Consider the following 12,068-nt stretch of genomic DNA (forward strand, 5'->3'; position numbering starts at 1 on the left):
GTGAAAGGCAGGGTGTCCGTGATAAACGCTGGGGTGCACTCATGCTGGTGTGCACACATGTACTCACGTGTGCATACACAAGCACATGGATATGAACATATGCTCACATGTGCACACACATACCCACACAGACATATACACACTCACGTGTGCAACATACTTGCACGCACGTTCCCATGCACACACACACTCAGATACACTTACACACATGTACTTGCACGTACAAGTACATACATGCTCCCATGTACAAGTACACACATGCTCCCATGCACACACGGCACCTACTCACGAACACATACTCATATATGTCCACACATATTCACATGGACACACACATGTGCATGCACACACGTGTGGTCATATGCATGAGACTTTCACTTTGGGACATTCACCTACATTCTCTGCAAAGTGAAGCTGGGAGACACCACAGAACTGGCGCCCCAGGACCTGGGTTCAGATCTCCTCTCCACTGCATGTTAACCCCCAGACCTTGCCCGAGTGTGTCTCTCTATTTCTTCAGCCGGAACGTGGGAAGTGCGGGGAGAGCACCGCTGCACCGCTACTGAGCAGATCAAGGAAAACACCGTTAGCGAAAGGCCCTCGGCCAGTAGGAACACCCCTGCCAGTGGCGAACACCAACCACGCCTGGGGTGAGAGTGAGGGTTGCCTGACCCGGATGAGGCTGGCATATGCGGAGGGGACGGTGGGTCTGGATGACATCTGAGTCCCAGCGGGGCCTGGGCGGAGGAAACGTGTGCTCTCTGCAGCTGCAAGGTAGCAAGAGGGGATCACGCGCTCGACACCCCACTCCTGGCTCCGTGCTGGGGCCTTCCTGCTGAGCAGGTGCTGCATTTGGGCCCCAATATGAAGCAGAACGCTTGTTAGGGGCCGAACCATGCCCTCCAAATTCATATACTACAGCCCTGACCCCCAGGACCTCAGACGGCGGCTTGTCTGCAGATGGGTCTTTAGAGAGGTGACTAAGGTAAACTGAGGCCACCAGCGTGGGTCCCGATATCCAACAGGACCGGTGTCCCCATAAGCAGAGGAGACGAGGACACAGACAGGCACAGAGGAACGACCCCGTGAGGACACAGGGAGGAGACGGCGTCTGCACGCCCGGGAGAGAGGATCCAGGAGGAAGCAGCCCCGAGACACCCAGATCTGAGACGTCCAGCCTGCAGGACGGGAGAGAACAAATGTCTGTGGTTTAACCCGCCCGGTCTGTGGGGCTGTGTTCTGGAAGCCCAAGTAAAATAATGAAGCAATGAAAATAGATACACACGTGAAATGGAAATATGTGCATATACATATGTTACGGACTGAATGTGGGCCTCCCAAAATTCCTGTGTTGAAACCCTCACCCCCAAGGAGATGGTGTTGGCAGGTGGGGCCTCGAGGAGGTGACGGGGTCCTGAGGGTGGAGTCTCACGGATGGGACCAGGGTCCTTATAATAAAAGGGGCCCCAGAGAGCTCCCTCGCCCCTTCCACCACGTGAGGACACGGCGAGAAGGCGCCGTCTGTGAACCAGGAGGTGAGTCCCCGCCAGACACGGCCCCTGCCACGCCGGGATCTCGCTCTTCCAGCCTCCAGAGCTGCGAGCAGTGAGCGCCTGCTGTTTACGAGCCGCCCAGGCTGCTGTAGCAGCGTGAGCTAATACGTGTCCCGACAGCAAGCTCTCTGTCTGAGCGGTGACTTATTCCAGGTTGTAGAGACAGCACGGAGAAGAAAACAAACAACACGTTTGTCTGCAGACACACGGTCCCTGGGGCTGTCCTCTCCCCCACAGGTAACACGCCCACAGGTAAGTCCCCTTCCACCTGGACACTTGAACACCCAAGGACGGAGGTTCAACCACCCCCAAATGCGGGAGGCTCGAGGCCCTCCCGTGTGGGCAAGGGGTCCTGTTCATTCCTCGGCAGCCCGAATTCTCGACACCGTTCAGAGAAGACTTTACCATGTGCAGAATGAACACCTGGTGGCACTGGAGGGTGGGCCTATAGTTGATGTTTCCGTGTAGGGGCTATTCCAGCCAACCTGTGACCTTCAACAGGCGATGTTTAAACATCTGGAGAAAGTGTCCCGGGTCCCGCCACTGGGTCAAGCCCAGCTTGCTTTGCAAGGCCGGTCGTCTGAAAAACGGTCATGGCTGGCATTCCGAGGGCTGGGGGGGGGGGACAGGATGGGGGGCCCGCTCACGGATGACCACAGCCGTGGCGAAGGAAAATGATTCTGTGTCTACACATCCCACAGAGCAGGGACTCCAGGGTCCTGGACCAGCAGAACGCAGCACCCGGGTGGGGGATGCACCGAAGGGATTCGTCCTCCGGGATGCCGGCTCACATGCAAACCACAGGGCGATGTAACGTGTGCACGTGTGTATATGTGTGTAGGTGTATACATGCATGTATGTGTGTGTGACTGCGTGTAACTGTGGATGTGCATGTGTTATATGAGTGTGCCTGGATGTCTGTATGTATTTTAGTGTATATACGGGCATGTGTGTATGTGTGTAGATGTATGCATGCATGTATGTGTGGCTGTGCGTAACTCTGGACGTGCATGTGTGAGTATATGTGTGCATGTGTGTACACGTGTGTAGGTGTATACATGCATGCATGTGTATGTGACCGTGTGTAACTGTGGGTGCGCATGTATTATGAGTGTACCTGCATGTCTGCATGTGTGTATTTTAGCGTACACATGTGTATGTGTGTGAATGTGTGTAGATGTATACATGCATATATGTGTACGTGACTGTGTGTAATGGTGGATGTACATGTATATGAGTATATCTGTATGTGTGCATGTAAATGTAAACATATGTATGTGTGCCTATGTGAATGTGTGCATCGTGTAAATGTGTGCAGGTGTATGTGAACACAACCATATGTAAGAGCATGCGTGTATACGTGTGCATGTTTACATGTGAGTGAACGTGCATGCACACATTAGCACGTGCACACATGTGCATATGTGTATGTGGGTGCAGGTGTGTACATGTGGATATGTCTGTGCATATGTGTTTATACGTGTGTGTACTTGCATTTGCAAGTGTGCATGCACATGTGTGTGTACGTGCATGTGCATTTGCACACACATGGCCCCAGCTACCCAGTGGAAGCTGTGGGCTGAGCCTAACTTCTAGGGACACCTCATGCGTCGTCTAACCATCGAAGGCACAGCAGGAGTAAGGAACCCTCCCCCAGCTACGACCCCGTGTTCTCTCTGCCCCTGAAGAGACGCAGTTGCCGGGGAGACCGTGTGACAGGCAGCACTCGTGAGATTTAACGCAGGGTAACGCTGGTCTTGTGTGACGGTTGATTTCATGCAATTTGAAAGGCCAGGCAGGGCTGTGCCGCCCAGCCGCCTGGTCAAGCGGGCGTCTCTGGGAAGGAAGGCGTTCCGTGGACAAGACGGACGCCCACAAGCGGCTGAGTGTGCGCAGGGGAGACAGCGCCACCGCGAGGGTGGGCCGCACCTAATCAGCGGAGGGGCTGTGGAGCACACGCGGGGCTTTCCCAGAGAGGAAGGAGACCCCACGCAGACTTTTCCACGGAACCCCCGCCTGCGCCTCCCCCGCCCTGCCGATTCTAGACGCACGGCTGCAGCAGCCGGATCCTGCCTGTGTGTTCCGCCGGCCCTGCCGAGCCTGGGCTTGGGCGGCCCCCACAGCCCCGAAAGCCAGTTCCTTCCCATAAACTTTTCTCCCCCTGCACAGACTCTGCCGGCCCCGTTTCTCCCGAGAACGGCGGCGGCAGGTACGGGCTTCACCTGTCCTCCCCGCGGAAGCTCTGGGCAGGAAACCCCCCGGGAGCCGGGAGGAAAACCCGACGCCCGGCAGTGGCCCTGCGGTGTCACTAAAAGCGCAGGGAGTCCCGCAGCCCGGCGGCCCGGCGGCGGGCGCAGACGCAGGCGGGGCTGGCTGGGTTGTAAGGCTGCACCGAACGAGGGGATTCAGGGCAGACCTTCCCTCTCCGCACTGGCCGCTTCCTCCCAGCGCGGCCGCCTCGCAGCCTGCCGGGCCTTCCTCTGGGGGCAGCATGTTGCTGCCAGGAGGGGACACGCCTCGTGCGCACACCCCAGGGACGTGGCCTCCCCTCGGGCCGGACGAGACCGCGCTGCCCGGCGCTGGGGCCTTCCTGGTGTCTCTGTCTCTGTCTCTCTCCCTGTCTCTGTCTCTCTCCCTCTCTCTCTGTGTCTCTCTCCCTCCCTCAGTCTCTCCCCATCTGTCTCTCTCTCTGTCTCTGTCTCTCTCTCTCTGTCTCTCCTCCTGTCTCTCTCTGTCTCTCTCTCTGTCTCTCTCCCTCTCTCTCTGTGTCTCTCCCTCTCTCTGTCTCTCTCCCTCTCTCTCTTTCTCTGTCTCTCTCTCCTTCTGTCTTTCTCCCTCTCTCACTCTGTCTCTTTCTCCCTCTGTCTCTTTCCCTGTCTCTCTCCTTCTATCTCTGTCTCTTTCTCCCTCCATCTTTGTCTCCCTCTGTCTCTCTGTCTGTCTCTCTCTCCCTGTCTCTCTCTCATTGTCTCTCTCTCCCTCTGTCTCTGTCTCTCTCTCCCTGTCTGTCTCTCTCCCTGTCTCTGTCTCTCTCTCCCTGTCTCTCTCTCTCCCTCTGTCTCTGTCTCTCTCTCCATCTCTGTATCTCCCTGTCTCTCTCCCTCTGTCTCTCTCTCCCTGTCTCTATCTCTCTCTCGTCTCTGTCTCTCCCTCTGTCTCTGTCTCTCTTTCCCTGTGTCTCTCTCCCTCTCTTTGTCTCTCTGTCTCTGTCTCTCATCTCTGTCTCTCCCTCTGTCTCTGTCTCTCCCTCTCTGTGTCTCTCTCCCTCTCTCTCTGTCTCTGTCTCCCTGTCTCTATCTCTCTCTCGCTGTCTCTGTCTCTGTCTCTGTCTCTGTCTCTCCCTCTGTCTCTGTATCTCCTTCTGTCTCTGTCTCTCTCTCCCCCTCTGTCTCTCTCTCCCTCTGTCTCTATTTCTCTCTCATCTCTGTCTCTCCCTCTGTCTCTGTCTCTCTCTCCCTCTGTGTCTCTCTGTCTCTGTCTCTCTGTCTCTGTCTCTCCCCACCAATGACTACCGATGCACAGACTGCAGCCTCCCCTAACAATCAGATGCATGACGTCGTTTGCAGACTATACTCTTTCTGCTTCTCAAAGTTCTACTTTGAATCTAAGCTACGTTTGTTCCCCAGTCCCAGGTCGGTAGATTCCCAAGCAAACCGCCACCCGCTTGGTGGAAGGACAACGACTGAAGCAACACAACCTGCCCCGAATTCACCCTGGAGCCAGAATGGCCGCGCCGTTCTCTTTCACCCACGACTTGCACCAGGGGCCGAGGCCCCTGCAGTCCCGAGGCGTGGACAGGAGGGTCTGCGCGCTCAGCAGACGCCGGAATCACAAGGACAGCTTACCAGAGAGCTTGACCCCAGTCCCCAGCATTTGTGACACGCACACAGCAGGTCTCCGAGGGGCCGAGAACATGTGCTTTTAACTCGTTCCCAGATGCCGCCAGCCGAGGGTGCGTGTTCAGGGGCGAGCGCTAAGAGGGCCAGCCACGTAGGGCTCTCGTGCAAGCGTGCCGGCTACAGCCCACGGGCCACACTCAGCCTGCACCTCTGTGTTCTGCAAGTGGAGTTAAAAATAATAATAATAATAAACACACCAAGGAGACGCCAGGTGGCCCAGAGACACTAAAACACTTGCTATCTGGGCAACCTGTCCCCTAGACGGATGAACTGCACCTCCACGGCGGGACGCAGTCTCTGCTCCCCCGCCCGGCCGCGGCTGCCAGCAGCCGTCTCCTGAATTCGGTCCCGGAGTGACAAACTTCGCGTCCTCCCAGCCCCGGCCGGGCGGCGAGCAGAGCTGGCTTCTGCACGCACGACTCGGTTCTGCAAATCACGCTGGCTGCGTGCGGTTTAAACTGAACATCCCGTTTAATCGACGGCTTTAGAAAAGAAATAGGATCCTCAGACAGCTGTAGAAAGCGTGCAGCAAAGGCTGAGATGGCAGCGTGTCGGTTGCACAGAGGAAGAGGAACCTTGGAAGGCCCAATGCCGCCCACCCGCCGCCCGCCTGGGGCTCGGGGCAAGGGGCGCGTGGCGTGTTTGGGGGGAAACCCGCACACAAGCACTCTCGAGTCCTGCGGGTGGTTGCTTGCAGCTGGAACAAGCCACAGAATCCATTTCGATTCGATTCGGCACCACGGAGGTTTGTTCCGGGCTTACCGATATTCTGCCTGCCGGCTCTGCAGGCAACGGAGAGATGATTCCAGAAACAGCCCCCGCCCACCGGAGAGCTTACGGCCGGCGCCAGCAGGGGTACTGGTGGCATGCAAAAAAACAAAACGGAAACGGAGCACGGGGCAGAACTTCCAGTGCACTAGGCAGAGCCGCGAGCGAGGTACAGTCGGAAAGCAGAGGCGTGAATGCGTCATAATTGCATAATTACACGGCGCTTTGCAGTTTTGCAAACGCTTCCGCATATGCCCTGTCAGCGATCTCCACAACACTCTCACGAGATATTATTATCCGCAATTAACAGATTAGGCAGCGGGAGAGGCATCCCCGGGAAGCAGAGGAGCAGGGAGTGGCTGCTCAGAACGGCCACCTCCTGGTCCTGCCAGACACTCTGTCCTCATCATCTTCCGCCTTCCTCGGCTTCCAGACAAGGACCCCCGGGTCCGTGCCCACGGCTGCCCTCGGCATCCCGGATCCTGCCGTCCTATTTGGCATTGCAACGGGCACCTGTGTTCTCTGAGAAGGCACAGGTGCACGCTCTTGGTGGCCCTGCTGGTGTCTCCCCTACGTACAGACCCTGCTGATGCACCTCGAGACCAACCTGCCCCCAGGCCCCACTGGACAGACATTCCCATCGCCCCAAGTTGCTGGAGGCAGAAACCCCAAATTATCTTCCCCATCCTACGTGCAACCGGTTCAGCCCGATTGTTTTTGGTCACCTCTCACCGCGCTGAGCGCTGAGCTCCCACTGGAGGGAGCGTGTTGGTGTCCCGGGGCTGCCGTGCCACGTTGCTGCCAACCTGGTGGCTTACGACCGCACACATGTGTGGTCTTCAAGCTCTACGGGGTGCGTGGGAATCCAAACTGCATCTCGTTGGGGGAAAATCGCAATGTCGGCAGGGCTGGCTCCCTCTGGAGGGTGCAGGGGAAACCCCTCTCCAGCTTTTAGAGGGTGTTCCTGGCCCTTCTTCCCGCACGGCATCTTCCGACACCTCCAAAGCCAGGAGTGACGTCGGCTCTGCTCCTGTGCTCACACCTGCTCCGGCTCTGCCACTCCCCCTGCCACGTATAAGCACCCTGCGATGGCACTGGGCCCGTGTGGGTAATTTAGGCTGATTCCTCATCTCAAATCCTGAACGTAATCAGACCTGCAAAGTCTCCTTAGCCATGTAAGGTGACGGATTCACAGGTGCCAGGGATTAGGATGAGCATACTTTGGTGAGATATTATTCTGTCTGCCACGTGGGATTAGGACAGGGACATCTCTGAGGACGTTATTCTGTCTACCACATGGGACTAGGACATGGACATCTCTGGGGACGTTATTCTGTCTACCACATGGGATTAGGATGTGGACATCTCTGGGGACATTATTCTGTCTACCACATGGGATTAGGACGTGGACATCTCTGGGACATTATTCTGTCTACCACATGGGATTAGGACGTGGACATCTCTGGTGACATCATTCTGTCTACCACATGGGATTAGGACGTGGACATCTCTGGGGACGTTATTCTGTCTACCACATGGGATTAGGATGTGGACATCTCTGGGGACATTATTCTGTCTACCACGTGGGATTAGGACGTGGCCATCTCTGGGGACATTATTCTGTCTACCACATGGGATCAGGACATGGACATCTCTGGGGACGTTATTCTGTCTACCACATGGGATTAGGATGTGGACATCTCTGGGGACATTATTCTGTCTACCACATGGGATTAGGACATGGACATCTCTGGGGACGTTATTCTGTCTACCACATGGGATTAGGACGTGGACATCTCTGGGGACATTATTGTATCTACCACATGGGATTAGGAGGTGGACATCTTTAGGGACATTATTCTTGGGTTCTGATGACAAAAAGAACCCATGGGACCTTTCTCTACTTCCCTAAGTAGAAGGCGGCATCTGCACTGGCCCAGTTCCTCTCACTCACATGAAACTTACTCATTCCTTTAAGCAATGAGTAGGGAGGTCCTGCTCCATCCCGGACCCTGGTATGTAAGGGCACAGAATGAGCAGGACAAGCCGAGTCCCTGTCTCCTTGCAGCTGAGAGCCTTGTCAAGGACAGAGCCCAAAATAATTATATCTACCACATGATTCACTTCTCTTCCATGCTAATGCAAACTCTTCTGCTACCTTAAGTTTAAAGTCTGCACGATGTTCTTTGTCTTGTGTATGAAGGTGCCATGACTCAAACAATGCCCTGTGGTTATTTTTAACCCGAATTTGCAGAGGATGATCAAAGGATTAAAAGTGATTCATGTGGCTAAAGTTCTGTCTTGATTGTTGAATATTAAAGAGAAGGAAAAAAGAAAACCCAGTAAATGCTCCCCTTTGGAGGCTGAAGTCAATTTATAGAGGTTTATGGGGAAATACGGATTTAATATTCCCAAGTGTTGATGTTTTGCTGTGAAAGAGCTTAAACATTTGGGGGAAAAAAGCATTTTGAAATTCCTTTGCTTACGGAATTAGAAAATCACAGCACGGTTTGATAGGAAAACAAACTGAACAATAGGGGAGCTAATTAATCCCTAAAAAGGAGCTGGGCTTGGGGGTGGGTGGGTGAGCCCCTGATTTCACTAGAGATTTTCTGACGAAATCAAGAACAACGCCAGAAAGACCAGCAATGAAAAAAAAAAAAGAGAGAGAGAGAATTCATAACCACACTTACTGATTCTAAAACTCGATGAAACAGACCATGAATCTGAGGGGGAAAGCTGTCAAAACTGACCCAGGAAGAGACAGAAAACCTCCGGCAAAGCAACCAGCCTTAAAAACAACTCCGGAAGCTGAGCTGGAAATCATTCTTACGAAAACCCCCAAACGCAGAGGGGGAACCACTGCGGTTCTTCAAAAGCGTGCACGTCTCATCATAATTAGACTATTAATCCTGCAGTAAGATGGGGAAAACAGAAACATCTCTCTCAAAGCTCTTTTTTGTTTTTGTTTGTTTGTTTGTTTGTTTTTTTCTGTAAACAAATCACGAAACCGTTAGCATTCCATCTTGACAAAGACCAACTCGAGGAGAGAAAACCTACAGCTGCCGGGTGACAGACGTGACAGGAGCCCTTTTAGGACATAGCTAGAAAATGGAATCTTGCAGACGCCACAAGGTAACGCACCCTGACGGCAAAGATCACTCCGAGAATGTGGGACGGACGTTCGGTTCTTGGGGCTTAGAGGCTGATATCCCAGATATGTGGCGCTTAGACATTTCTGTAAGAAGAAGCAGCTGCCACGCACGAGGTGTGTCTGACCTTCTTCTCTCCTGCCTCTCAGTTCTCTGTCCCCCCCACACACACACCCAAAGCTGTCTGCTAATCTGCCTGGAATCCGGACACCCCCCCCCCCCAGATGAAGAGAAGAGTGACACCCCTCCCCACCGGGTCCCTTCCCTAAGCCTTCATTAACTGAACTCACATGGCAAGAAGGAAGACCGAAGTCCTCAACACACTCGGACAGACTTCGGCACCAAGCACCGTCCGCTCTTTGAGCCCAGCAGACCGGCCCAGTTGGGACATATTCTTCAAGCGCTCTGGATTCCCCGAGAGATCACTCTCGGCCCTCCCGAAACCACGCATACACCCCCGTCGCCAAGTCCCCTGTGAAGAAGCAGCGTAGATAGGTGACCGCACCCCTCACGGAGAAGCTCTGCGGTTCTCCCCCAAGCACATGTGATTATGCTAATGCACCTGTACGTGCACTTTCTCTTATTCATCTCCGTCTTGTGAGCTCTTCCCAGGACAAAGGGGCAAATTTCTCCCTTGGCCCCACGATAGCGTCACGCAAGGGTCTCAGGCCCCTAGGAGGACACGTTGGATGGTCCTGCTGCAACCCTGCAAGGACATGCCTGGAGTCTGCAGACAACCGGGACGCTGGGGCGGGAACCCACCTCCAGAGAAGTGAATTGCGCCGTGCGATTGCCCTGCAGGTGTAGACATTCGGACCTCAGAGGCAGACACGACAAACCCACTGCCCCAGCAGCTTACCTTGAAGAGCAGCCAGGCGAACACCTTCTGAACCAGGCGCGTGCCCCAGAAGACATGCCTGTAGAGCTCCGTGTCCACCACGCCGGGGTCCGCCACGTTGGCGGTCACGTGGCTGCCCTCGGCGGCCAGCAGCCGCTGCAGGTGGTAGGAGAAGAGCACCAGGGCCAACTTGCTCTGCGCGTAGGCGCCGTGGGGCGAGTAGCACGTTCTGCAGGGCGGGGCGGGAGACACGGTGAGAGTCCGGTTGCATCCACTCCCTCCCCCCAGAAGCTGCATGCACCCCAACCGTGTCCGTGCACCCAGCCACGCCCGTCTACAACCCCTTCTGCAAGGGCTGAGCTTGCGGTCTGCTTCCCAGGGCACGGGGACTTTTCTAGCTCGTCTTCCGATTACAAGTGTGTGACTTAATTGAGTGCACGTCAGAGATCTTGCATGGTCTTTGTTCATTCTTTGAAATCTGTTGAGGCTTTTCTTACGGCTGAGCCACGACCACGATGTATTGTGTTGGGGCTCGGAAAACGGCACCCCAACATGAAGCTTTCAGACGCAGAAGTGTCTCTCTCCGAACTCCTCCCGCCCTCCTGTCTCTGTCCCAGCCTGCCCCCAGGTAGCCATGGAAACTAGAATCCCTCTTCCCCAAGGCTGGTCCAAGATTCCAGAGCCCCCTTTTCCCCAAAGCCAGCTGTAAATGCTAAAACAATGTCCCCAACTCTCCCTCCACGTTTCTGTGTGAATCTGGCCATAGGGAAATTCCCTGATGACATTGTCCGGCTGTGGGTCACGACACCCCCACTCCAGAGAGGGTCCCGCCCCACACCCAGCAGGAAGGAGGCCGCTCAGAGAGGCCAAGAAGAGTCTGGACGGACGGGCCCTGCTGGGTTCCCCACTCAGTCCGCCAGTGTCAGATCACGCCCTCCTGTCCCATCGTATTTCTACACGGCCGCCGACGCCGCGTTGAACCTGAGCATAAACATGGACGGTTTACCCTGCATCTTTGGGTCTGTATTCTGAAGCTTCCTGCGTCCACACGTTAAGTAAACGTGTGTGTCTTCTCTCTTATTAATTTGCTTTCTGTCAGTGATTTTCACTGAACCTTGAGAGGGCCAAGGGGAAATTTTTTCCTCGACTCCTGCAGGGTCAATCTGTTTGCAAAGAAAAGAGAAAAAGAAAAGAAAAGAAAAGAAAAGAAAAGGAAAGGAAAGGAAAGGAAAGGAAAGGAAAGGAAAGGAAAGGAAAGGAAAGGAAAGGAAAGGAAGAAAAAAAGCAGAAGAGGAAGGAAGGAAGGAAGGAAGGAAGGAAGGAAGGAAGGAAGGAAGGAAGGAAGGAAGGAAGGAAAGGAAAGAAAGGAAAGAAAGGAAGAAAGGAAGAAAGGAAGAAAGGAAGAAAGGAAGAAAGAAAGAAAGGAAAGAAAGGAAGAAAGGAAGAAAGGAAGAAAGGAAGAAAGGAAGAAAGAAAGAAAGAAAGAAAGAAAGAAAGAAAGAAAGAAAGAAAGAAAGAAAGAAAGAAAGAAAGGAAAGAAAGGAAAGAAAGGAAGAAAGGAAGAAAGGAAGAAAAAAGAAAGAAAGAAAGAAAGAAAGAAAGAAAGAAAGAAAGAAAGAAAGGAAAGAAAGGAAAGAAAGGAAAGAAAGGAAGAAAAGAAAGAAAGAAAGAAAGAAAGAAAGAAAGAAAGAAAGAAAGAAAGAAAGAAAGAAAGAAAGAAAGAAAGAAAGAAAGGAAAAAATGCATATTTTCCCACTGTGGGATGCAGGCAGCTAAAGTTGCCTGATTCATTGTCAAATGAGCTGTTAGATCCCCTACATGTGGCTGTATTTTTCTCTCTCTCCTCTGAATTTCCAAC

General features: G+C 53.8%; 1 protein-coding gene across 1 annotated transcript in view; it reads right to left on the bottom strand.

Moving 5' to 3' along the window:
• DHRSX (dehydrogenase/reductase X-linked) overlaps positions 1–12,068 on the bottom strand; it is a 148,702-nt gene that overhangs the window by 4,377 nt on the left and 132,257 nt on the right. Inside the window, exon 6 of the mRNA XM_075999110.1 lies at positions 10,232–10,439. Within this exon, the coding sequence (XP_075855225.1) occupies positions 10,232–10,439 (208 nt within the window). The remainder of the gene's footprint in view (positions 1–10,231; positions 10,440–12,068) is intronic.

The sequence above is a fragment of the Microcebus murinus genome, chromosome X (genome assembly GCF_040939455.1).
Source record: "Microcebus murinus isolate Inina chromosome X, M.murinus_Inina_mat1.0, whole genome shotgun sequence".
Classification (NCBI taxonomy): domain Eukaryota; kingdom Metazoa; phylum Chordata; class Mammalia; order Primates; family Cheirogaleidae; genus Microcebus; species Microcebus murinus.